The sequence below is a fragment of the Centroberyx gerrardi genome, chromosome 11, assembly GCF_048128805.1.
Source record: "Centroberyx gerrardi isolate f3 chromosome 11, fCenGer3.hap1.cur.20231027, whole genome shotgun sequence".
NCBI classification, from domain to species: Eukaryota; Metazoa; Chordata; class Actinopteri; order Beryciformes; family Berycidae; genus Centroberyx; species Centroberyx gerrardi.
This window is the reverse complement of record NC_136007.1, coordinates 13,967,715-13,992,785: the sequence shown is the minus strand read 5'-3', so window position 1 is coordinate 13,992,785 and position 25,071 is coordinate 13,967,715. Positions and strand designations below refer to the sequence as shown.

General features: G+C 42.6%; 1 protein-coding gene across 1 annotated transcript; it reads left to right on the top strand.

The window, feature by feature from the left end:
• Window positions 1-376: 376 nt before the first annotated feature.
• grm5a (glutamate receptor, metabotropic 5a) lies at window positions 377-23,928 on the top strand. The gene is made up of 19 exons (XM_071924652.2): window positions 377-429; window positions 693-789; window positions 897-1,030; window positions 1,874-2,135; window positions 2,906-3,020; window positions 7,283-7,532; window positions 14,777-15,012; window positions 15,195-15,316; window positions 15,398-15,522; window positions 15,650-15,818; window positions 17,128-17,254; window positions 18,846-18,963; window positions 19,604-19,790; window positions 20,673-20,831; window positions 21,353-21,478; window positions 21,588-21,770; window positions 21,920-22,089; window positions 22,968-23,333; window positions 23,451-23,928. Exons 1-19 carry the CDS (start codon window positions 377-379, stop codon window positions 23,926-23,928), a joined length of 3,477 nt encoding a protein of 1,158 aa, XP_071780753.1.
• The last annotated feature ends 1,143 nt before the right edge of the window (window positions 23,929-25,071 follow it).

The following is a 25,071-nucleotide window of genomic DNA, read 5'->3' as shown; positions in this document are numbered from 1 at the left end:
ATATAGCCTACCACTTAGAAGACAGTGTCCGTCAGCTGTATTTGTTGACGCTAATATCACTTTCAGCACCATGGACAGCAACTGGGTGGTGGTCACCTTAGGGAAGACAAGGGGGAAAAAAAAAAATTGTATTAGTCTATCTGAACTTTAAAACATGTAGCCAAATGTACTTTTAATGTTTGGTTAGAGAGCTGACAAGAGCTGTAGCCTACACTGACAAATGTGCTTTTCTTATTCTTTGTCTTATGTATCAAAATTGTAGCCCTAACCTTTGTATATTTGCGTCATTTACGCATCATATATTTGCATACATTTCCCCTAGGGGATCAATAAAGTGCAATCTTAATCTTAATCTAACAACACAAGAAAATGGCTTATGCTGAAATTAGCTCTTTTTTTGTTTGTTTTGTTTTTTTGTTGGTGTTCTTAGTTTATTGTCACTTTGAGTAAACACATACACCTGATGCTTTTCTCCAGGAATCTAACCCTTAACTCTGGCACTGAAAGCACCATGCCAAAGCCAGCAGAGCCATCTGAACCTCGACCCTAAGAAGAGAGAAGATGGGAGGAGGAGTGAGGAGGAGTGCAGGAATGGGAGGAAGAGGAGGATTATGCGTGAGGCTGTTGGCAGTGAGTTTGTTATTGGGAGCTGACCTGAGCTGGCTGAGCCTGAGAGATCAGGTTGGGGTCAGCGCCCAGAGCAATGAGAGGAGAGTACTGGCACACATCCCCGGTGACATCATCATAGGAGCGCTGTTTTCTGTCCACCACCAACCTCCAGCTGACAAGGTATGTACTGTGTGTGTATATATGTGCATGCTCATGTGTTTCTCTGTACTGTATATGTGTGATATAAGCTCTATATTAGCCATCTGCTTGTGTTATGCTTTGCTCAGGTCCATGAGCGAAAGTGTGGTGCAGTGCGTGAGCAGTATGGGATCCAGAGAGTTGAGGCCATGATGCACACTCTGGACCGGATCAACGCAGATCCCACTATCCTCCCCAATATCTCCCTTGGCTGTGAGATCAGGTCAGGAACCAGTCTTACTTCTCATATCATTCTTAGCATCAGAGCTATAAATCGTTAGTGGCCTCTCTTTGTCTTAAGTGTTGAATTCTAAGTGGATAAACTGGACAAAACAGGACACTGTGAAGGATTTAGGTACAACAAAAGGGATAACTTGCAACCAACTGGGGTTAGAGTTGGTTGGTACACAACAGTATAGGACATAGCCAGGCTGTACTTGCTTCTCCAGGTAGAGTTTCCCACCTCAAGTGTGGTGTAAGTTCGCTGCTGTGGAAATAGGTCAGAAATTTCCCTGTAAACCAATACCAACTGATGTTTTGTTGGACAAATGCACTAAAATTGATATGGACCAGTATCCACCATACCAGTATCCACCTCACATTGATCCCAGGATACTTTCATTCATTTTCTAACCATTAACCAATCAACATTCACTGACGTATACAAATGCTGTATCTAACCAGACTCTAAACATAACAGAAGGAGAGATGTGCACTGGAGATGTGCTTGTTTTTCTGTACTTTTTATTTGCCACCAACACAGGAAGCAAAGCAAACTTTATGTAACCTTAAATGTGCTAGAATGACTGTTCCTCCTTTCAGGAATAAGTCCAACAGTCGACAGATGAATAAACAGCCTCCTCAGACCAGCACTTATCACAGCCAGTTGTGTCACAGCTCTGAGATGTGGCATCAGTCCAGTGACTCTTTCAACACCATCTACTGAGGCACAGATAATATAGAAATTGTTCCAGTTGGCTGCTCCTGGTCTTCCTCGCCTCCTGACCAATGTTCATTCCCATCCTGCTTGCCAAAACATCAGTATAAATTTGATTTATCTACCCAGGGACTCATGCTGGCACTCTGCTGTGGCGCTGGAGCAGAGTATCGAGTTCATTCGGGACACACTGGTGTCCAATGAGGAGGAGGAAAGCCAGGCGAGGTGCACCGGAGAGGAGGGCAGCATGCTGCTGCAGGGGAAGAAGCCCATCGTGGGGCTGATTGGACCAGGATCCAGTTCTGTGGCCATCCAGGTCCAAAACCTGCTCCAGCTGTTCAACATCCCACAGATAGCCTACTCTGCCACCAGCATGGACCTCAGTGACAAGGTAACAACAGCAATAAGAATAAGAATAAGAATAAGAATATGAAAAAAAGAAATAGAGCAAATGCAAGTACAAAGAAAAAAGCAACAGCAAAAGGAGAACTACCACATTTACGAAGATTAGGGCCACATGTGAAACATTTATTAAGTCAGAATTCTGAGTTCAAAGTCAGAATTCTGAGAGTAAAGTCGGAATTCTGAGAAAAAACTTTCTGACTTCTGACTTTAAACTCAGAATTCCGACTTTAATCTCAGAATGCTGACTTTATTCTCAGAATTCTGACTTTAAACTCAGAACTCAAATATTTTTTCCCTAATCCTCCTCCGTACACATTAGACAACAAGCAAAGTTGACAGTTTTTTGCTGCGTCTTCAAAGAAGATAGCTAGCTGCTCCTATTTCCTCAGGTAAGTTGTTCCAAATTTAGGGTTCCTGATTGCAAATGCTTCATCACCTTTTGGCTTTAGACTAGACTTATAAGAACAGTCAAGAGAGCTTTGTCTGCAGGTCTAAGATGACACTTTTGTACATAGACAGCTAAAACTCCATAAAATTAGCTGGCACTAAGCCATCTGTTCCTTTAAAAGTAATGAATAAAATCTTAAAATCGATTCTAAAATAAACTGGAAGCCAATATAAGATGGCTAGAATGGGAGTTATAATGGGGGTTACATGAGATGCACTTAATCACATGCCAGGTGTATTGTCTGACCTATATGTTCACATGCAATCACACATCCAGTTCTAAATGAGCACTTTCACGCTCTCCAACAGAGCTTGTATAAATACTTCATGAGGGTGGTGCCATCAGACGCCCAGCAGGCCAGAGCTATGGTGGACATTGTCAAGAGATACAACTGGAGCTACGTATCCGCAATACACACAGAGGGTAAGACTGTGTGTGTGTGTGGGAGCATTTGTGTTTTGCATTTTGTCATTCTTCTCTCTCTTTCTCTCTCTCGTTCTTTCTCTCTCTCTCTCTCTTTCTCTCTCTCAGATTATGCCACATTTATCACCTTTACCTGTGAATTTTTGATACATTAATAGTTCTAGGTAATATATGTCCCACATGTACAAACATGTGGGACACAACTCACAACAACAGAAATGTGATGGAAAAATGTGCATGAACCACGGGGAATTTCTTGTTTGTAGCAGTTTATGGAATTTCAAAGCAAATGCTGTGACTTTGCTTCCACACTACCCACACTATTCACAGCACGCTAAAATTATCATTAGTTGTGATGCTAATCCACATTATTATTTCACTCTGTTGCTTATCTGTGTGTGCGTGTGTGTGTGTGTGTGTGTGGGTGTGTGTGTGTGTGTGCCTGCATGTTTCAGCACTCTTATTAGCACTGTTAGTGGGTATTTGGCTCGACTTTGGCAATGCTGGCTACTTTAGATGAGAGCGCCGAGAAGCACTATGGAGTGGGGGAGGAAAGAAAACGTCAGGGGAGTGGAGTTACATTTGGAATCGGCCTTTACTGTCTGCAGCTGTAAGACTGAATATGTCTGAACAGTTAGAAACTTCAGCATGAAGACCTAAAGAAGAAGTATAGCTGTAGGCTTTTGCGTCACCTTCAACTGCTGTTTTCGAACAAAGATACTTGTATAAGAGCATGAGTTGATCCTATAACTGTGCAGAGATGCAGATTTTCCATATGAGCACACTTTGGTGATACTAAAAAAAGGCTTTGAGCTTAGTTTGAGGTATATGTCAAATTACCCCCTTTTATGTAGTTATAGCCTCTGTTTTTCCCTCTGTTATAACCCCTGAAGTTGACTGAAAGAGTGCCGCGACCTTACAGTGAACTATATATGCTGGGAAGTCTGTCATCAGGCAGGTGAAGGCAGGTATAAATACTAAGTCAGTTGGAAATGTGATGATATGATCAGCCAGGGGGCAGCAGGTAAAAACACTGGTCATTCCAGGACATTAGAGGTTATTGTTGAACCTTCTTTTAGGTGATGTGGTTCTAATACAATCGATTTTCTGTAATGGGAGCTGCACACTTGACAACCTCTGTGATATAACCACACTCCACTGTTATATCCTTTAACATCTGAGCAGGTGCTTATCTCAATTTATGCAAAAGAGATTTTAGATCAGTTGCAGTGCATTTACAAATTTTGACCTCCAATATAACCCCTAAATATTTAATTTATGTGTGGATATGTAACACACGTTCCAGAGATTGGTCTAATGTATTCATACTGTTTTTCAAGCTTCTGTCCTCATACGCACAGATGTACTCTCTATTTTTTTCCCTCTCTGCTCTCTTTGTCTTTTTCCATTAAAGTACAATATAGATGTAATGCAAGTAAATGTAAATTGAAGCTCTAACTTTCTTTTCACTCCCCTGTAAATCTCCTGATTTTAGGGATTATTGTACACCAGCAGTCATTAGATCTATGGCACTGATATGAAATTAGCTCTGATTATACACGCTCTGTAATCCTGCTCATCATTGGCGAGGATTTCTAGGAAACATCTGCCATGGGCTTTGAACTCTCCGGGTATCACAGTGGTCTGTCCACTGATTCCACTGGTGCTTTAGCCACTGATCCCATTCTCACTGCGACTGCTCATGTTATTGCATCTTATTAATTACTTTATCTGTCTTGTCTGTGTGTTGCCCAAGGAAGTAAAGTTAAAATGAATTTGATGGTGCATGGCAGAGACTAAACTCAAATGATATGTTACTTGAGGACACACTGAATATCCTTGAGAGTTTTGTTTTTTTTCTGAAACTGCGTGGGCTCTGTTAAAACTATAAATGTGCTGGACAGATGTTAGATAGAAAGGAAGCTGGTAAACTGGCATCTTCATTGTTATCCTTTGCAGCAGACAGATTGTTAGGATAGCTGCCATCCACAAGTGCCCAACTGCTTAACTTTACGTAATTCTTTGTGATATAATCATCTTTCAAGGCTTATAAAGAAATAAGACTGCTGACAAACTCTTATCCCAAAGCATCCTCCCTCTCTCTCCCTGTCGTAAACATCTACAGTCATCACACAGATTGATCTCAGCTATTATTTCAGTGCCTGTTACCAGCCCCTGAATCACTAGTCCCGCCTACTTGCTAGTCCCGCCTACTCAGGAACTAACGAAATGACCATTCAGTCTGAATATCAGGCAAAAAAATTCCTACTGTTTACTCCAACTTACTAGTACTGCTGTAACCTCTCAGTGCCTTTCTGGCCATGTGCTGACAGAACAAATCCCTCCCTATAACAACTAGAAGGGCACTCGGAGAGCGCAGACCTCCGCCAAGGCCAATAGTCCAGTCTGCTATGATATGCAAATTTCGTGAGTCGGATCCGGATCCGCTCCAGAATTTAATGGGTTCTTCCTTGGCCCATGCTACACCCTTTCACGAAGTTTCATGAAAATCGGCCCAGTAGTTTTTCTGTAATCCTGCTGACAAACAGACAAACAAACGGCACTGAAAACATAACCTCCTTGGCGGAGGTTATGTTTGGATTGCCAAATGTTCTTTTCCAGGATAAAACCTCACGTGAACCTCTCATTATAAGGAAAGTCTTAGGCTCTAAACTTCATGTTATGTTACAGATTGTTTTACAGATTGTTATCTTGCCAGTGATCAAGTCATTTGATAGGTGGAAGCCTGGAGGTTAGAAAAGCTTGTGACAAAACAGTCACCAGTTTTGGATTAATAATAATAATAATAATAACTTGTATTTGTATAGCACCTTTCATACACAACATGCAGCTCAAAGTGCTTTATATCATTAAAAGGCAGATAAAAGACAGATAAAAAGATTGTGGATGGGTTGAAAAAATCTCTCTCTCTCTCTTTCTCTCTTTCTCTCTGTCTCTTTCCCTCTCTCTCTCTCTCTTTGTCTCTCTCTCTGTTTCTCTCTCTCTCTCTCTCTTTCTCTCTCTCTCTGTCTCTTTCCCTCTCTCTCTCTCTCTCTCTCTCTCTCTCTGTCTCTTTCCCTCTCTCTCTCTCTCTCTCTCTCTCTCTCTCTCTGTCTCTTTCCCTCTCTCTCTCTCTCTCTCTCTCTCTCTCTCTCTCTCTCTCTCCCTCTTCTCTCTCTCTCTCTCTCTCTCTCTGTATATGTGTGTGCGTATATTTAACCAGTCCAGTCAATTAAAAACAAATTCTTATTTATGATGACAGCCTGGCAAGAGGCAAAATGCCTGCTGATGGGGGAATTGGGGAACAGGGAGACAAATAAATGAAAAACAAAAAGGATTGTGTTTCCATACAAGGAGGCATTCCACATATGACACCAATACCCACATAAATAATCCCTAGCTCCCACACATAGTACTAGAAGGATGCCTTCTTATCATTTTGACTCGAGCCTCAAACAACCGTCATGCTCCCAGAGCGAGAGTAGACTTCCACAGCAACAGAAATTAGGTGACCTGGTTCCAGTGAAAACGGGGGAGTCTGCCCCTGACAGTTCGCGGAATGGGGACACACACCATATTCTGGAGCAATATGCTGGCATCCCACCAGTGTGTTTGTATGTCTAAACTATGTGTGTGTGTGTGTGTGTGTGTATGTGTGTGTGTGTGTGTGCGTGCGTGTGTGTGAGTGAGCGCATGTGAGCATTTGCACAAGTGCTTTGAAGTGTGAGTGATTTCAAAAACAGCATATTATTAGCATTACCTCCAAATTAGAAGTATATCAAGTGGTGGATTTTAAATTCTAATGCAAAGTACAAGAAGAAATAGGCAAATATCGAAAGGGGCTTTTTCAGGAGACCCAGTTAGTCCAAGAATTTTGTCACAGTAGAAGCTGTATGTTCTTATTCTGTTCTGTATGTTAGCTTTCATAGCCCTTGTGTATTATGCTAATAAACACCTGTCTCCTAGGCTATGTGTGAGATCAACAAACACAGTTGATTGTTTCGGCATCTCAAAACTCACCTTCATGTCAGCCTTGCACTGATCTGTATTGTCTGTCTCGTCAGTATTTCTTTTATGTATGTGTCTGATTTTACTGTCTGTCTTACAGTTATTTCATTATTTCTCTCAGGTTTCTTTTATATTTCTGTTCTTCCATTCGTTGTGAAGCACTTTGCAACCCTGGATTCAACAGGTGCTGTATAAATGGATGTCTACCTACTTGCTTACTTGCTTACCATCCATTCATGCGCTTCCCTCTCAAGGTAATTATGGTGAGAGTGGTATGGAGGCGTTTAAAGACATGGCAGCGAAGGAAGGGATCTGCATCGCCCACTCTGATAAGATATACAGCAACGCCGGGGAGCAGAGCTTTGACAAGCTGCTGGAGAAACTACGAGGCCACCTGCCCAAAGCCAGGGTGGTGGCCTGCTTCTGCGAGGGCATGACGGTCCGCGGCATACTGATGGCCATGAGGCGGCGACGCCTGGTGGGAGAGTTTCTGCTGGTTGGGAGGTGAGTGGATGATCGTACATCTGCATAATCTTCTCTTAAACTGTTGTACAACAAAGTGTACAAGCTCACACTTATTTGCATGTGCGTACGCTATACCTATATGTATGTATGTGTGTATGTACACATACTGTATATGTATGTACACTACCAGTCAAAAGTTTGGACACACGCATTTTTCTATATTTTCACTGTTTTTCACATTTTAGAATAATAGTAAAGACATCAAAACTATAAAATAACACAAATGGAATTATGCAGTGACCAAAAAAGGGCTAAACAAACCAAAACTATCTTATATTTTAGACTCTTTAAAGTAGCCGCCCTTTGCCTTGATGGAAAGGCAAAGGCTTTGGAAAGAAATTCATACATAATTCACTATTTATATTTGTCTAAGAAACAAATTTCAATCATTTAAGCATAAGCCTTTAGACCAAAATGGCTTTAAGATAATGAAAAACATAGTACATTCAATCAGGTGTGTCCAAACTGGTAGTGTATGTATGTAAACATATCTATGTAGCTATGCACAGTATCTAACAAACACACACACAAACAATATTAACAAATAATACAGATTGTGTCCTCATTTGATATTCATGCTTGTATTTTTTAGCCCTGGGCGTTTGGCTTTCCTTTCTTGGCTCCCTTGAGACTCTCCCACTGCTATTCATGAGTTTGTTTACCAATGATTTATTTTAGATAAGCTAAAAGAATCGTTTAAAATATTTGTGCACCAGGTTTCATGTGTCCTACTCATTCATTTCCAATCCATACTGTCTTCAGATGTCCAGCAACATCAAACAGGATATATTCACTGTCACTGGGTCCATCTTTGTCTTCTCATCATCATCCTCATTATCATGTTCATCGCGGCCATCAACTTACATCAATCCCTCCTCCCACGGTGGTCTAGGTAACTCATGCTAATTTTTAATGAACTTTTTTGCCATTCACAGTATATTCAAGTATTGCATTATTATTGGCACTACCACAAAGGGCTCAATAGAAATCAGCAGCACAAACAAATGAGATACAGCTGGCAGCCAAGTAAAGATGTCAGACTCAGAGCCATTCACAGAGGACATGGACTCCTAAATGGACATTTCAGTTTCCTATTATGATGCATAGTTCAAGTGCAGTACTTATATCTCAATGTTAGCAGTTTTCCCATAAGATTAAATATGCACTATTCCTAATTCATCTGTAAAAATATCACACTGTGGCAGTTCACAAATTCCTTTAGAGCTGCTGGGGAAAAAAGAGAATTTTATGAATTTTCCTTGAGGGAATTGTCACTACTTGAAATTATGCACACTATTCATAGGTCTATTTAATTTAGACAGAGAAAAGATGGAAAGACTGGGTTTAGGGTGAGGGAGAGAAAGTCTATGATTGAAAGCGCAGAAGGAAAAAAAAAAGCGGGAAAGAGGGGGTTGATTTAGCTGGAGGTTTCAGTCTCTCTGAGAATAACATGTTTTATTTTAAGGTTTTGGTCTCTGGTTCAGTCTCGTCCCTGGTGTTCTATAAATGCCTTCCCTCATTAGGAGCCACATATGTAGGCTGTCGCTCAAATCTGACAGCAGGAAACATAAAATAACCTTGAACTACATATTGCACTACACCATGCTCTATAATCCATATTATAGAGCCATCTAGGCATTTGGTTTGGTGTTGTCTTCTGCTCGTTATAAGATCTTCTAATTAATATATTTCGATGTTTCTGTTTGCTGGTTTGAAGAATAATTTGTTTTGAGGTGGACTGGTGAGATGGACAATTCATGTTGCTATTAGGCTTGATATTGAAGTTTCTATAGATGCACATGCATGCTTGCACACACAAACATAGTCTGAGGTTATGTGTAGATCTCAGGTGTCCAATTAAGAGTCCTGAATCTTCAATGACATGTCTTTGACTTTGACTTCATTTGGTTGCCTTCATCATCCAGGCTCTTGATGGCAGCTTTCTAGAGACTTCTGTCCTTTCCTTTCCTTTCTCTAGTTAACTACACATATACAGTACATAACTCATCCTCTTGATGTCAGCCTGGAGGAGCCGGCAGCAGCAGGTGTCCTTTACATGTGACTTTGATCCACCTGCTAAATGTAGAGCTATTTCTCTCTGTCTGTCTCACCAACATCTGTCACTTACTAAGACAGACACAAACACAGATACGGGAAGTAAACCGAAATCACTGGGAGCAGAATTGTCGCCTGTGTAACAGGAGAGAAAGAGAGGAGAGGCTTATTCAGGAAGAGCAGATGATTTGTGTTTATTTTTGCCAGCATTGCTTATTCTAATCCTATTTTGGATCCAAGTATCCAAGCCAGTGTCAGTATTCTGCTTGCTTGTGGAGAAGCCATTATAGAAATGTAAATCCTTATATGTATCGTGATGAATTTATGGAATTAGAGAATTGATATCCTGAGGGGTAGCTGGTAGAAATTAAATGATGTGACTGACTAGAGGAAATGAAAATTTTGAAGGGGAGAAATGCTCTAAGATTATGTGTTGCAGTATTCTTACATTTGGGTCAAAGAGGCACAGTACAGTCACTCTGTCTAACTTGATGCCAGTCACTCAGCAAACTTAATGCCATTTGTCATTTTTATTGCTGCATAAATGCACAAACACACTCACATTGAGCAACTGTGAGTGGGTCAGTTCATTTTTTTGTTGATGTACTGTCAGAATCTCATTCAGACAGATAGTATTATTGGGGCACCAGGGTGGCATGGTGAGTAGGAAGACCATCCTTCAACCGGAAGACCTATGTTCTTCACATAATCATTGTATGGCATCACTCTTATTATTGGCACTCTCAGAAAGGGCTCAAAATAAATTATCAGCACAAATAAAGAAGTATTGGCATGTGCTCCAACACTTTGAGTCCATTTAAACTACTCTGTGAAAGATTGTGTCAATTTGATGCAGTAGCTCTGCACAGCAGAGGAAATCAAACTACTGGCAGGATATTAGACTCTTCTCTTCTCTTATCCATCAATCAGAAGCTGTTCTATTCATTCCATCACGCTGTACCAAAAGCAATTTCCATCAGTCCTTGGGTCGCAGTTAAGATTCTATTCTATTCTATTCTATTCTATTCTATTCTATTCATAATTGCATATGGGTAATTTCTAGGTTCCAAATACAGAGCTCTAACATGTCCACTCAGAAAAGATCTGGCTGCAAAGTTGACTAATATTGCACTGAAGGAGGTTAAATAAGAACATGGTGTATGTGTGTTTGTGTGTGTCTGTGTGTGTGTGTGTGTGTGTGTGCGTGTGTGTGTGTGTGTGTGTACGCGTGCACGCACGAGTGTGTCTTCAGTGTTGTAGGTGGTGCAGCAACCCGCTGCATGCAGCACGTTGCCCTCCCAGGTCAGTGTGTGGGTGTCAGAGCTCTCGTTCAAGAGTGATTCAAACTATCCAGAGTCGCAGCCCTCCATGCTTTTCATATCCAGCCCTGCCTTTTTTATACCAATATGCCATTTCCGTGCTCGCTTCTCTAAGGATGAGTTATGAAACGATCTCCTGCCTCGCCCAGAGAATGCAGGCATCACACAAAACCCACCCACACTACTGTTGTGTAACTCCAGCACTGTAAGGTTAGCTAAGTTTTAAAAAATGACTTCTTTTGCTTTTTTTTGTCAGTTGGAGAAAGAAGAGGGTGTTTGTATGTGTGTGCGTCTGTCTGTGATGTGTCATGTGTGTAGGTGTGTGTGTGTGTGTGTGTGCGTGTGTGTGTGTGTGTGTGTGTGTGTGTGTGTGTGCATGCACATGCACATGTCTGGAGATCTAATCACGATTGTTGATTGTAGACAAGTGTCCAGAGGGTGAGATAATAATAGATGGAGTAGAAACTTGTTCATATCCTTCTGCTCCAATAAACAGTTTACTGGTGAGTTGTTACCACCAATCCCGCAATGTGTTAGAATAAATACAAGATTTGACATGTTTGAGGACGATGCACCAAGTCTAGCAATTATTCCAGAAAACACAGATCACATGCACACAAACACACACACACACAGACACACACACACACACACACACACACACACGCATGCACATCTTTGAGGCTCTGGTATTTTGCGTTTGTTTACCTTCAGTTGTCTTTTTGTAACCAGTCAGAAGAGATGATGTCCCTAGCTGCGGCTTGTTCGCTTTCTGACTGGAAATTTCTCTGACAGGATCTCTGTCCATTGCCTAGTATGAATCAAACAATGACTTGTTTCCCACTCACAAGTTACAAATCAACGTGTGTTAATACGATGTCAAAATTAACAATAGATTAACAGATCTGCTCGTGAATGCAGTGTGTCTCTGCAATGCAGGGCTTGTGTCTGCACTGAGATACACTGCATGGCCAGAAGTATGCGGACGCCCCTTGTAATTAGTGGATTTGGCTATTTCAGCCACACCCATTGCTGACAGGTATATAAACTCAATGACTTTCAATGTGGCACCGTCATAGAATGCCACCTTTCCAACAAGTCAATTTGTCAAATTTCTGTCCTGCTAGAGCTGCCCCGGTCAACTATAAGTGCTGTCATTGTGAAGTAGAAATGTCTAGGAGCAACAACAGCTCAGGCATGAAGTGACAGGCCACACAACCTCACAGAACAGGACCGCCGAGTGCTGATGCGTGTAGCGCGTACAAATCATCTGTCCTCGGTTGCAACATTCACTACCGAGTTCCAAACTGCCTCTGGAAGCAACGTCAGCACAAGAACTGTTCGTCGGGAGTTTCGTGAAATGGGTTTCCATGGCTGAACAGCTGCACACAAGCCTAAGATCACCATGTGCAATGCCAAGTGTCGGCTGGAATAGTGTAAAGCTCACCGCCATTGGACTCTGGAGCAGTGGAAGCACATTCTCTGGAGTGATGAATCACGCTTCATCATCTGGCAGTCCGACGGACGAATCTGGGTTTGGCAGATGCCAGGAGAATGCTACCTGCCTGAATGCATAGTGTCAACTGTAAAGTTTGGTGGAGGAGGAATAATGGCCTGGAGCTGCTGTTCATGGTTCGGCCTCGGCCATACCTTAGTTCCAGTGAAAGGAAATCTTAACGCCACAGCATACAGTGACATTCTAGACGATTGTGTGCTTTGTGGCAACAGTTTGGGGAAGACCCTTTCCTGTTTCAGCATGACAATGCCATGCATGAAGCGAATGGTTTGTTGAGATTGGTGTTGAAGAACTTGACTGGCCTGCACAGAGCTGTGACCTCAACCCTATCCAACACCTTTGGGATGAATTGGACTGCAAGCCAGGCCTAAATGCCCAACATTAGTGCTCAACCTCACTAATGCTGTAGTGGCTGAATGGATGCAAATCCCTGCAGCAATGTTAGGGTTAGTGTGGATTAGATTTAGGGTTAGGGTTAGGGTTAGGATTTTGTAATGAGATGTTCGAAGACCAGGTGTCCACATACTTTTGGCCATATAGTGTATTTGCTCCTGAAGTTGTTTAAAAATCACTACAATTTACAAATTTTACTTAAATACATAATTAAAATCTGCATCAAGTTAACTGTACAACAAGCAAATGTTTTTCTTTTTCTCCCCCAGTGAGTCTTGTGTTGGTAGGTCTGAGTCACAGCATGGTAGATATTCTATTCTAACTCTCTGCAGAGCAGTCATTAGGTCCATTTTGCAAGACACCACCTGTCTCTTTCAATCTGTGCAACAGTGTCCCAAAATATCGTCATTAGCACCATCTCTATCTTTTCAGAGCAGGCCACATAAAGAATTCATTGCCATCATTGACTGGGTGTGTATTTTCTTTTACAACTGTTACCATGCAGAAAGCACATATCCTGATGTAGCCTAACCCTATATGTAAGGCCTGGTACCACAAGCAAAGTTAAATGTCAGTTGGCATATTTTTGGATTTTTTGCCTCTTAAGATATTATTATTATTTTATATAATTAAGCTTACTGCTTACTGGTGCAGTACAGTTTTGTTTCTGAACTGCTGAGCGGGCTATTTCAAGCGAGATGGGTCAGCCATCCCATTATCCTGTTATTGTTGAGTGAGGCTAGATATCATTGGGTCTAATGTTGTGGAGTAGGCTAAAGGTCAAGTGTAGATACACAGTAGATGAGTAGTCTTGAGTGCTGAGTGGGTGTGTAGGGGGCGGTTCTAGGTCAACAGAATTTACTGGAGGTCTTCTGGAGGTGTCATGGGCCTAATTTAATGAAACATCTGTGATGGGCGGTGCTCACTTCACAATCCTAATGACATACCCATTCACCCACACCCACTTTCCTTTAACATCCAAGCTAGGTTTCTACATAGGTGCTCAGCCAAAGTTACATCAGGTCCTGTGCATTGGTAAATGCATAGGTTTGTGAAATTAATAATGTATTTCTCAACAAAATGATCGACTCATGTCACATCATATAGCCTACTGTATATCACATTTAATACTGACTTGCGAGCTTAAAAACCATGTGATAAGTGTTTTTGTTGTTGTTCGGGGACCCACTTAGCGCCAATAGTGGCCGAAAACTCTGATGGTCATCTTTAATCACATTATGAGTTTTACAGATGGACATAAAATACTGTGTCTAGAACGACTGCCGTCGGACACGTGAACACAGGCTACAAAAGAGTCAAAGTCTTCTTTTTTAGTGGCCAATATAACAGCAAAGATGTTGCCTTTTAATCCTTCAGTTCTGTATCCCTGTGTCATGTCAGGTTAACTTGATGCCACTCACAGGTAGCTGGTAATGAGTAGTTCTCCAAAGTCTTGCTGAAGGGTGCACAGGAGAGCACACTGCTTTCTAAACAGTCAAATCCTTTGATTAGGTGTGTGTGCTGGTGGTGTTGGGGTGCACTATTGAGCAAACAGTTTATTAAGATGCCAAGATGGTATGATTTCCGTGATGAATTGCTGTTTTACTGACCAATGTGATTTACATCTGCTCCACTTGCTCCATTATTCATGTCTATGCCTGTGCTCATCTCAGCACTTGAATTTGAAATGCTGATTTCAACAATGGCTTGATAAATCTGTGCCATTAGCTTTTGGCTGAACAAAAATAAGGAATTAGGTTTACCCTAGCTGGAAAAGTGGACGAAACAAAGGAATATAACAAAAGAGAGAGAGAGAGAGAGAGAACAAAAGAGAAAAAGATATGTAAATTGTAAAGTAAAAGTCAGTCGTGATGTGACTCAGCCTTGGAGTCTCCCTCACTACCTCTCTCTGTCTCTCCGTCTCTCCTCCCCCTGTCCAGTGACGGCTGGGCCGACAGGTATGATGTCACTGATGGCTACCAGAAGGAGGCAGCCGGTGGCATCACTATAAAGCTCAAGTCGGCGTATGTGACCTGGTTCGATGACTATTACCTGAACCTGAAGCCCAATGCCAACCTGAGGAATCCCTGGTTCCCTGAGTTCTGGCAGCACCGCTTCCAGTGCAGGCTGAGGGGCCAGCCACCGGACAGCAGCACGTACAACCGCACCTGCAACTGTTAGTACAGTACAGACATGACGTTCCTCACACCTCCTTACACACCTTCTGCTGGTCAGCTAGTCTGTAACCACGACCTAAAAATGTCACTATTGGTAGATTATGATACTCTCAGCTTTTGAGTGGATGTAGCAGTAAGTGAGTGGGTATCTCCTTACAAAGTAGATCTCTGTTGTCCACAGGGAAAGAGTCTCTGCGCCACCAGTATGCTCAAGACACCAAGATGGGCTTCGTCATAAATGCCATCTATTCCATGGCTTATGGTCTGCATGCCATGCAGCAATCCCTGTGCCCGGGATATAAGGTATGCTAATGGATGCGCACATTTGTATGCTTTCAGAATGTATGTGATTGTTGACTGTGTTTACTCTTTCCCGGGTGCCAGGGTTTGTGTGATGCCATGCGGCCCATTGATGGTCGCCAGCTGCTAGAGTTCCTGATGAAAACCAACTTCACTGGTGTATCTGGAGAGACCATCCACTTTGACCAGAATGGAGACTCACCTGGCAGGTAAGGGATATCGTCAGGAAGGGAGGACGGAAGGAATTGAGAGGGACTGAAAGAGAGAAGAAAGGAATGAAGAAAACATGTAAATGTGTGCATCTGCTGTTTTATGCATACAGTATTTGTTCCTCAGGTATGAAATTATGAACTTCAAGCGTATTGGCAAAGACGACTACGGTTACACCCATGTGGGAAGCTGGGACCAGGGTGGCCTGAGGATGGACGATGAAGAGATCTGGACTAACGGCAGCGACATCATCCAGTCGGTCTGCTCTGAACCCTGCCAGAAGGCACAGATCAAGGTAGGAACCACTCCATGGCACCAGGCACAGCGGAGAGGAGACAACGAGCAACACAAGTTTGTGCTTACACTTTGACATTTGACACCTTAACTCTGTGTCAAAATCAGCAGGCTATGTTCAATTTCTACAATTTCTCCAACAGATATATAATGGAAGGTAATCCCACCTAAATTTGATCTACCTTTTTATTTGCAGAATATAGTTTAACCACCTTTTCAGGCTAACATTATGATGTCAATTCATGGTATACATCATACTAAATACTATCAAACTCAGGTAAATATGAAGATAGGCTCTTTTATGAAAAAAAAACAAACACAAATTGATTCTTCTCTGAAAATAGAATACATTTTTGTTTATAGTGCTTGTTTTCCAACTGGAGGTTGTAGTTTCCCACCTTCACACATCTCATCTCTGCATGCTAAGGACATCCTTTTTGTCAAGAATCTTGGTGTGGCTCTAGAAAACCGACATGTCATGCGAGGCCCACGTTGCAGCCATAACTCGATCCTGCAGGGTCCAATCAGACCCTACAGTACCTCACCAGGGACTCAGCAAAACTCGTACAGTTCAAGCTTTAGTCATCTCCCATCTGGATTTCTCTAACTCCCTCCCAGCCAGCCTACCATATCACTCCCTCCAGACCCTCCAAATCATCGACAACGCTGCAGCATGCCTCGTCTTCATCGTCCCCAAATTCTCCCATGTCAAACCCCTTCTACACTCCTCCAATTAGCTGCCTGCATGTGGCTGCTTGTTGGGAATTGAAAACCCTGGTGCTCACATACAAGACTGTGTGTGTGTTCCGCAATAGACTGAAAACTCATTTCTTCACAAAGTACCTCACACCTTTCCTCTTCCCACTGAATGACTCCCCTCTCTAAAAATTGCTTGTATCACTCTCCCTTGCTGTTGTTCTATTTCTTTTCCTTGCACTCGCTCTTACTTACTCGCTCTTCGTTGTTGAAAGGTCAGAGGCATATTGTAAGGGTGCTACGGCAGAAATATATTTTTTTTTTATAAATGAGGCCCAATATGATGATATATGTCATTTGATAAGACCTTTTTTTTTTTCATTGTCTTTCTCTTTTTTGATCCCCTGTAGAAGAAATTCTCTTTTCTCTTCCCCGCTCTACAGGGAGGTCAGAGTGTAAGGTTAGCTGCAGAATAATGCCGCTGGAGCTTTGAGGCTTATATACTGTATATCACATATATCACATATGGGAACCAGTATGACAGCATGTCATTCCTATAAGACCTTTCAGACCTTTCACATATACAGTATATTGGTGTGTGTGTATGTCTGCAGGTGATCCGTAAAGGAGAGGTGAGCTGCTGCTGGACCTGTACTCCCTGTAAGGAGAATGAGTTTGTGTTTGACGAGTATACTTGTCGAGCCTGTGTCCTGGGCTCCTGGCCTACAGACGACCTCACAGGTAAACACACTCTGTCTCTGTCTGTCTTTGACTCTTACATATTCATAACCAGAGGTGGTAGAAATACACAAATTCCTTAGTCAAGTAAAAGTGCAAATGCACATCTAAAAATATACTTTGGTAAAAGCTGAAGTACCATTTCAAATCCTTTACTCAAAGTCTAAAGGTACATGGTCCTAAATTTACTATATAAAAGTAAAAGTGGTCCTCTAAAAAAGGACTATTAAAAAATGTACTAAACTGGTTCTCTGTTGAGCGTTTCTCTGAATCACAGTTGAAAAAGAGTCTGCACCTCACTAACGTTAATTCTAGCAGCTGAATTCACTAATGTTAATTCTCTCTTGTTGCTTTTCTTGTCTTTGTGTTGTTTCTCTCTGTCCATTTCCCTCCTTTTTGGTGTCGCTTTGGTGAACAAGCAGCCAATCACATTTGGCCGTTGATCAGCTGTTTCTGGGATGGAAGCTGTCTAATGCAGAAAAAAAAAAAAGAATCAGTTGATGATTTCCAGAGAGTAACGAGTCTGTTTTGAAAATGTAGTGAGTAGAAAGTATAGATGTATCTTTTGAAATGTAGTGAATAAAAGTAAAAAGTCTTAAGTGAAAGAAAAACTTAAGTACAGTAACAAAGTATTTTTACTTTGTTACTTCCCACTTCTGTCCATAACAGATACAACATTTCCAAGCAGGCCAGATCGAGCCTCGAATCTGGGTCACACACTCATAGTGCACCCACAAATCCCCTTACATCTTACAGACCACACACCACCACAGACAGACTCACGAATACCCTGGACAAAGACACACACACACACACACACAGACACAGACACACACACCACCACTGCACACAGACACAAACACCGACATACTAACACACAGAATCGAGGTCCTTGCCAGAAAAAAAGGATTTGGCTGAAGCTTAGATTCTTAACGCCAGAATCTCTAAAAACTGTTGCAATCCCCCTCCCTACCCTTTTGCAAACACTTCAAGTGTCTCCCACAATATTTCTGTTCTTCTCTCATATGCACAAACACACATAAGGCCAGTTTTTTTTGTGTGTATCCTGTGTATACTGTGAACAGCAAAAGTGGTTTTCATGCCAGCAGGTTCTTGCTCTCTCTATCTTCCTGTCTCTCTCTGATCCCTCTCCCCATGCATACAGATCTTTCTTATTGTGTATTATATATTATATCTTTCTTATATCTTTCTTTTATGTTTCACAGCAAACAACTTGTCACACCTCTCATGACCCTACTACTATAGACGGAAGTGTTCCAGATTTTAGACACATTGGCTAATTCTGTTGTTCACAGTAAATGTTCCAGTGTTATGTGTGAATGTAGCACACTGGGCCACGAGGGGATCATCACACATCACACACTCACACAAATATGTACACACACACACACACACACACAAACATACCCACACATACACATATATTGTGTCCTGATGTAGGTCATATTGGGATAGTAAACACACACACACACACACACGCTCGCCCTGACTCAGTTGAAGAGAAATGGCAATTTTACATGAATTTTTCTGTGTTTTGTTTTCTCAATCCCGTGATCCCCACCCCACCCCTCAGGTTGTGAGCCTATCCCGGTGCAGTATGTGCGTTGGGGGGATCCAGAACCCATTGCTGCAGTAGTCTTCGCCTGTCTGGGCCTCATGGCCACACTTTTTGTTACTTCTATCTTCATCAAGTAATTCTTTCCAGCTTTACCAGCCATGTTTGTTGCTGTTGAATGTATTAATGGTATATACTGTAATTGTGGGATATTTACTTGAATGGATACCTGGGCATTTTGAATTTTAGAATACCATTTTGCTCATCAGCACTCATCACATGTTGGGGGGCAAACAATTCTACACTTGCCCTTCAGCTAACCAAAATGGCTTGTTATCATTTAAGCATTCTTCATTGAAACCAATTTGCACAGCTAGGCACAAGCTAGCTGCACCCATCAGTGAAAACATTTTATAAAACAGATCGTTCCGATCCTCAGTTCTGACTGGATGATTCACATTGGGAGCCATTAAATAAGTAAAAAAATGGATAAATCTGTGACTGTATGTGTTGAGTATTGATGTGCAAACCAAAAATCAACCCTCACACCACTACTCCAACTATATTGCTTGGCTGAAGAATAACATTTGACTATTGTAATTGTTATACAACTCTAGTTTTTTTCTTTAATACTTCTTTAATAACTTTTAGTGGCTTTTAGCTGCTGTAAAATCACCCTAAAGCATGATGATGAAACTGATGAACGTGATGAAATCATACAATAATAAGTCATTAGTAATTGCGTGAATCTAAATACGTGTTCTATTTGTGTGTAGGTTTTGGGACACTCCTGTGGTCAAGTCATCCAGTCGTGAGCTGTGTTATATCATCCTGGCTGGGATATGTCTGGGCTACCTGTGTACCTTCAGCCTCATCGCCAAGCCCCATGTTGTCTACTGCTACCTCCAAAGGCTGGGGATAGGCCTGTCTCCTGCCATGAGCTACTCGGCTCTGGTCACCAAGGTAGGTGCTGTTCTGTTAATGCTTCTCCATGAGTGTCCAAGGGGTCGAAGAAGAAATTTACTTCCTCTACACACCCCTTCCTCAATCCTCCCTCTCCCCAGCAACAGCTTGGGCTAATGCACCCTGGGGTGATTTGAGTCCATCTTTAGCTTCCCTGTCAGTAGCCTTACAAGCCAGATGAGATTGACAGCATGAAACACATTTGTACCCCCCTTATGCCATTTGGCATTGGAGTGGGTGTCACTTTTTTCAACCATTTGATATCTACAGTAATTTCCAAGTGAAGCTCTTCAATTATGCTGTGAACCCCCTTATGTTTTTGTCATTTCCATATAACTCGACCATAGTTGAAAAAGTCAAGCACACGCCATTGCTGAGAAAAAAAAAAATCTTCCCACATAGACAGCAGTTAGTGCTGTGTGCTCCTCTTCCACTCCTCTTGCAAGCCAGCAATGCCTCAGTACTATTAGGAAATGTCTGTCTGGGCCTGGCGTAAAATTGGGAACTTTGCCCTGTCAAACTTAAGGTTTTTAGTAAGTACTCCGCTATTAAATCCTATGTACACACTTTAGTACAACCACATTTGATCAGAGCACCTCTCTACGAACAAGGTCCCGTGTCTCTGAAGTAGCATAGCACGTCTAAGTGCAGGATAAAAGGGGATCTAAGGATAAGGGAAGGAATAGAGCAGCTACTTCCAGAGACTGGGTGTTGGCCAATTGGAAGGGACTTATGGTGCGAGTTGAGGTATGTGGGCCCGGAGTTAATGCTTAAGACCTGGGAATTGGAAAAGGGATTATTGTCATGAATCAGAGTTAGCGGTATTATCAGCAGTAAATGTAATTAAAGTGTGCGTAACCATTTGATCTATTCTTGATCCAGACCAATCGTATAGCACGGATCCTGGCAGGCAGCAAGAAGAAGATCTGCACCAAGAAACCACGCTTCATGTCCGCCTGCGCACAATTGGTCATCGCCTTCCTACTCATACTGCTGCAGCTGGGGATTATTGTGGCACTCCTTATCATAGAGCCACCACAGGTATGTGTGTGTGTGTGTGTGTGTGTGTGTGTGTGTGTGTGTGTGTTAGGATGCGGAGGAAGTTCATTTACATTTATACGACCAGAGCAACATCCTCCCCTTCTGTTGGGGATAAATAAAGTATTAATCATAACAACATGTTGGAGGTTAATAATGGCACACACTTGAAGAGTATAAGAATGATTTAATCAATGATTTGCAGAGGAGAGTGGCAGTTTCAACAGACGAGTATCTGCTGAAAGGTAAGCTAGTTTCAACAAAGTGAAGAACGATCATACAATTTTAGCAAGATGGCAGGAGCAATGTGCGTAATGTGCTGACGCATTTAGACTCAGGATAGGATAAATCAAGGACAGATATATTGTGACATGAGTTCTTGGAGGCCATCAATTAGATTACTGAACAGAAGGCTGCTAATACATACATACATAATGCCCTTGTGGATTCATCAGTGTGATTCGTCAGTGTTATAGTACAAACAGGGGATCTACTGTTCTCCCTCAACACTTCTCTCCTCCTAGGTGATCTATGACTACCCCAGTATCCGCGAGGTCCACTTGATCTGTAACCTGACCACGCTGGGGGTGGTGGCCCCGCTGGGCTACAACGGCCTGCTCATCCTCAGCTGCACCTTCTATGCCTTCAAGGTACTTCAGCATCACAGAGCTTCAAGATACACAGGCTGTCCCACTGTACTTTCTCCCTGAGAGAATTAGCCATTATCCCTCTTTTTTTATTCTTCTTTTTCTCTCCCAGACTCGAAATGTCCCTGCCAATTTTAACGAGGCCAAGTATATCGCCTTCACCATGTACACCACCTGTATCATCTGGCTGGCCTTCGTTCCTATTTACTTTGGCTCCAACTACAAGATCATAACCATGTGCTTCAGTGTCAGCCTCAGTGCTACTGTGGCACTCTGCTGCATGTTTGCTCCAAAGGTAAGAAACAGAAACATTCTCACACAATGAGGCTTACAGTTCAAGAGCAGTCACATAGTTCTAAGAATTGCCTTTCTCTATTATTTCAAAGAGTAATTTTCCCTACATCTTCATGCTAACAGCAATTTATTGTTTATTTTCATGGTCAGGTGTACATCATGCTTGCCAAGCCAGAGAAAAATGTGCGCAGTGCTTTCACGACATCCACGGTGGTGCGCATGCACGTCGGTGATGCCAAGAATGCTGCTAATGCTGCCAAATCCTCCAGCAGCATGGCCAACCTGTTTAGACGCCGTGGCTCCGGGCAAGACAACATCAGGTATATATTGGGGACTAGTGGATGTGGGTGAGAGAAGAGGGGCAAATTGGGCTATGAATAACACCTTATACCACCATGCACTTTAGGGGGAATTGAACCCCTAAGACTGTGTTAATACCATGCTCTTGAGATACACAGGACCACATAAAAGAGTAGGGGCGATGGTTGAGGGGACAAGATGCTAAGGAACTGAAAGAAAGGGCCAAGAGGGAAATGGGCAAGCTGCAGGCAGGTAGGGACATGGTGGACTGCAGTGTAACTGCAGAGAAACTACCTGCCAGACTAATTTCTAGGCCATAAGCTGCCTTCTTCTCAGTTTGTCATCATAGTTTAGTTGTTTCAGCCCAGGAGTCCAACTCTGCTGAGATGTATTCTGGACACATGAGCATCTTCATCAACCCTTGTTGAACTGCCTTCGATAGCTCAGAGCTGAATCCAACAGGCTGGATGAGAAGCCAAGAAAAACTGTTCCTAGAGCTGAGAAGGCTACTGCATTTGGGTTAACTACTCCCAGAGGAGAGACGCAGCCTTTAAGGATTTCTCTTTCTAGGGACGAGAAAGGAGGAGGGAGGGAGATGTGAAATTGCACGGAAGGCAAAGATAGAATGGGGGAAGGTTGAAAAACTGACAAGGAGAAGTGGAACCTGAATGTTATCCTGTGATCTCCCATCGATGGCTATCTATAATATTGATTCATTCCACTGTATATGTGTTAGGCGTTGTATTGCATTGCATTGTACATACATAATGTCTTGTAATACTCTAACTTATATTATATCTCTTGAAAGCATGCATAATTACACAGTATCATCCTTATTTAGCTAGGCAAGCTGACTCAGAACACATTCTTATATGCTTGTTTCTCATATGTTCCTCAGCTCCAATGGGAAATCAGTGACATGGGCACAGAATGAGCGCAGCTACAGACCCAACCTGTGGAAGAGGATCTCCATCCATGTCAAGAAGAAGGAGGAGGTAGAGGTCAACCAGACAGCCATCATCAAGCCCTTCTCGAAGGGAGTAGACGGGTCTCCGGACACCGGTGTCGAAGCGGAGTTTGACGCAGAGTCGCAGGTGTCTCAGTCCTTCCCGGCCGGCACCTACCAGCCCTGCTCCCCCTCTCAGTCAGCCCTGCCCACTGTCAGCCAGCATGGAGCGAAGGCAAGAGGCTTCCAGGGGAGAGAGGACGGCGAGGAGGCACAGGCTCTACCCGCCTATGTACCTGAGCATTCGCAGCATGGCGGGTGTGTTGGTGTCAGTAGAAGGGCCGCTGACAATAGAGGGGTGAATGTTAGCGTGGCTGATGCCGGGGACATTAGCGGGATAGGTGTGGGTGACATCGGTGTCGGGATGATTGGCAGCCAGCCTCAGGGCACGACCATCATGGACCAAATCAGCTGTGTGGTTAACAGTTTCACTGCCAACATCAGCGAGCTCAACACCATGATGCTGCCAGGCGGAGTCATCATCAGCCCGCCCCCTGGCACCACCCCCATGCCCCCGGCTCCAGAGGGCAGCCCCGGCCCGCCGCAGTACCTAATGCCCCGGGGCAGGCAGGTCCCCACCACTGTCACCACGTACGCCGAGGTCGCAGCCGTCTCCAATTTCTGCGAGAATCGACCGCTAGGAGGGATTTATGAGCGTGTGGGCGGGGCCTGCGTGAGCAGCAGAAGAGCCAAGGATATGGAGGAGCTGATTGCCTTGACGCCTCCCTCCCCGTTTAGAGACTCGTCTCTGGGCTCCAACAGCAACTCGCCCCCGTCCCTGTCCCCAGGCTCTGATGCCGAATACGACCAGCTGCTGCTGAGACACTACAGCCAGAGCTCCTCCTCGCTCTAAACTTGCCCTCTCTACATGTTCGCTCCTTGTCCCTATACATAAATCTCTTTGTCGACTGCTTTTTAAACTCTGAAAAGACAAAGCTTCAAACTGGACCAAACTATCCAATGCCTTTGTTCACAAGGATATTATGAATGTTAACGTAGTTTTTTTTTTTTTTTTTAATATTTTTTCATTGGATAGTCAAATACACCTGCATGCTCCCATTGAGAGGACTGAGGGCAGAAATACCAGCCAGAGCGTTTATAAACCTGTGGCTAGACTGCAAAGACTGAATGCTGGAACAGGCTGAGAAATGTCACTGCTTCATCTTTTGTCACAAAGTGAGTAAAAAGTCTCTGACTTTTTAATATACGGGCATTTTAAAGACTTTTTAAAGCTATACTGACAGATTTCAAACTCAGTTTCAAACTATTCAAATTCCAAAGAAGAAAAAATTAGAAAACACATGTAAAATTGCAAGTCACAATTTCATTTCATTACAATATGGTCGGCAATCATACGGTTGGTGAGGTAAAATCACCAAATATTGTTCCTTTGGATTATGCCAATAAATGGCTCATGTATTAAATCTCAAAACAGCATTTGATTCTATAACGTAAGTGAAGGTATTAGAACATTAAAGATAATTAAAAATTATATTTCAATTACATATTTTATATAATCTATTATCTTAAGCACAGAAAGTGTGCTTTTTTCAGTGCTTTATATTGCTGTTGATATTCTGTACATGTGATTTTTGTATTACTGAGAAGTTGCTCAAACCATGCCAGTAAACCTTTACTATTTTGAGACTCAGTTGGATGTGGTTTGTATCAGCATGAAGACATCTATCCAGGAGACTATAGCTCACATAACTTTTTCCTGGAATCAAAAGGTCAAAAGTGACACGTTTGTCCTCTGTCGTCTAACTTCTTGGATATCATGGAAGACATTATAAAGCATGCTGTGCTATAATTTTGTATCTCAAAGCAAAAGGAGGAATTGTACACATACTGTACTGCGCAAAACAGGAAGCAAGTTTTTCAGAGTGGAGTGTTCTCAAAGACCTTCCCTTTTTTTGGAAAGAAAACATTTTCTGAGAACAAAGCCTGTCTTGAAAGGATGGGAGCGCTTTATGTGCTCTGGGAACAGGAGACATCG

Bases quoted from the DNA above. Each gene is read 5' to 3' on its own strand.
- grm5a (XM_071924652.2), top strand. From the start codon at position 377: ATGCTGAAATTAGCTCTTTTTTTGTTTGTTTTGTTTTTTTGTTGGTGT. The intron at 3,021-7,282 runs GTAAGACTGTGT...TTCCCTCTCAAG, and splicing joins ATCCGCAATACACACAGAGG to GTAATTATGGTGAGAGTGGT. The intron at 21,479-21,587 runs GTACTTCAGCAT...TTTCTCTCCCAG, and splicing joins GCACCTTCTATGCCTTCAAG to ACTCGAAATGTCCCTGCCAA.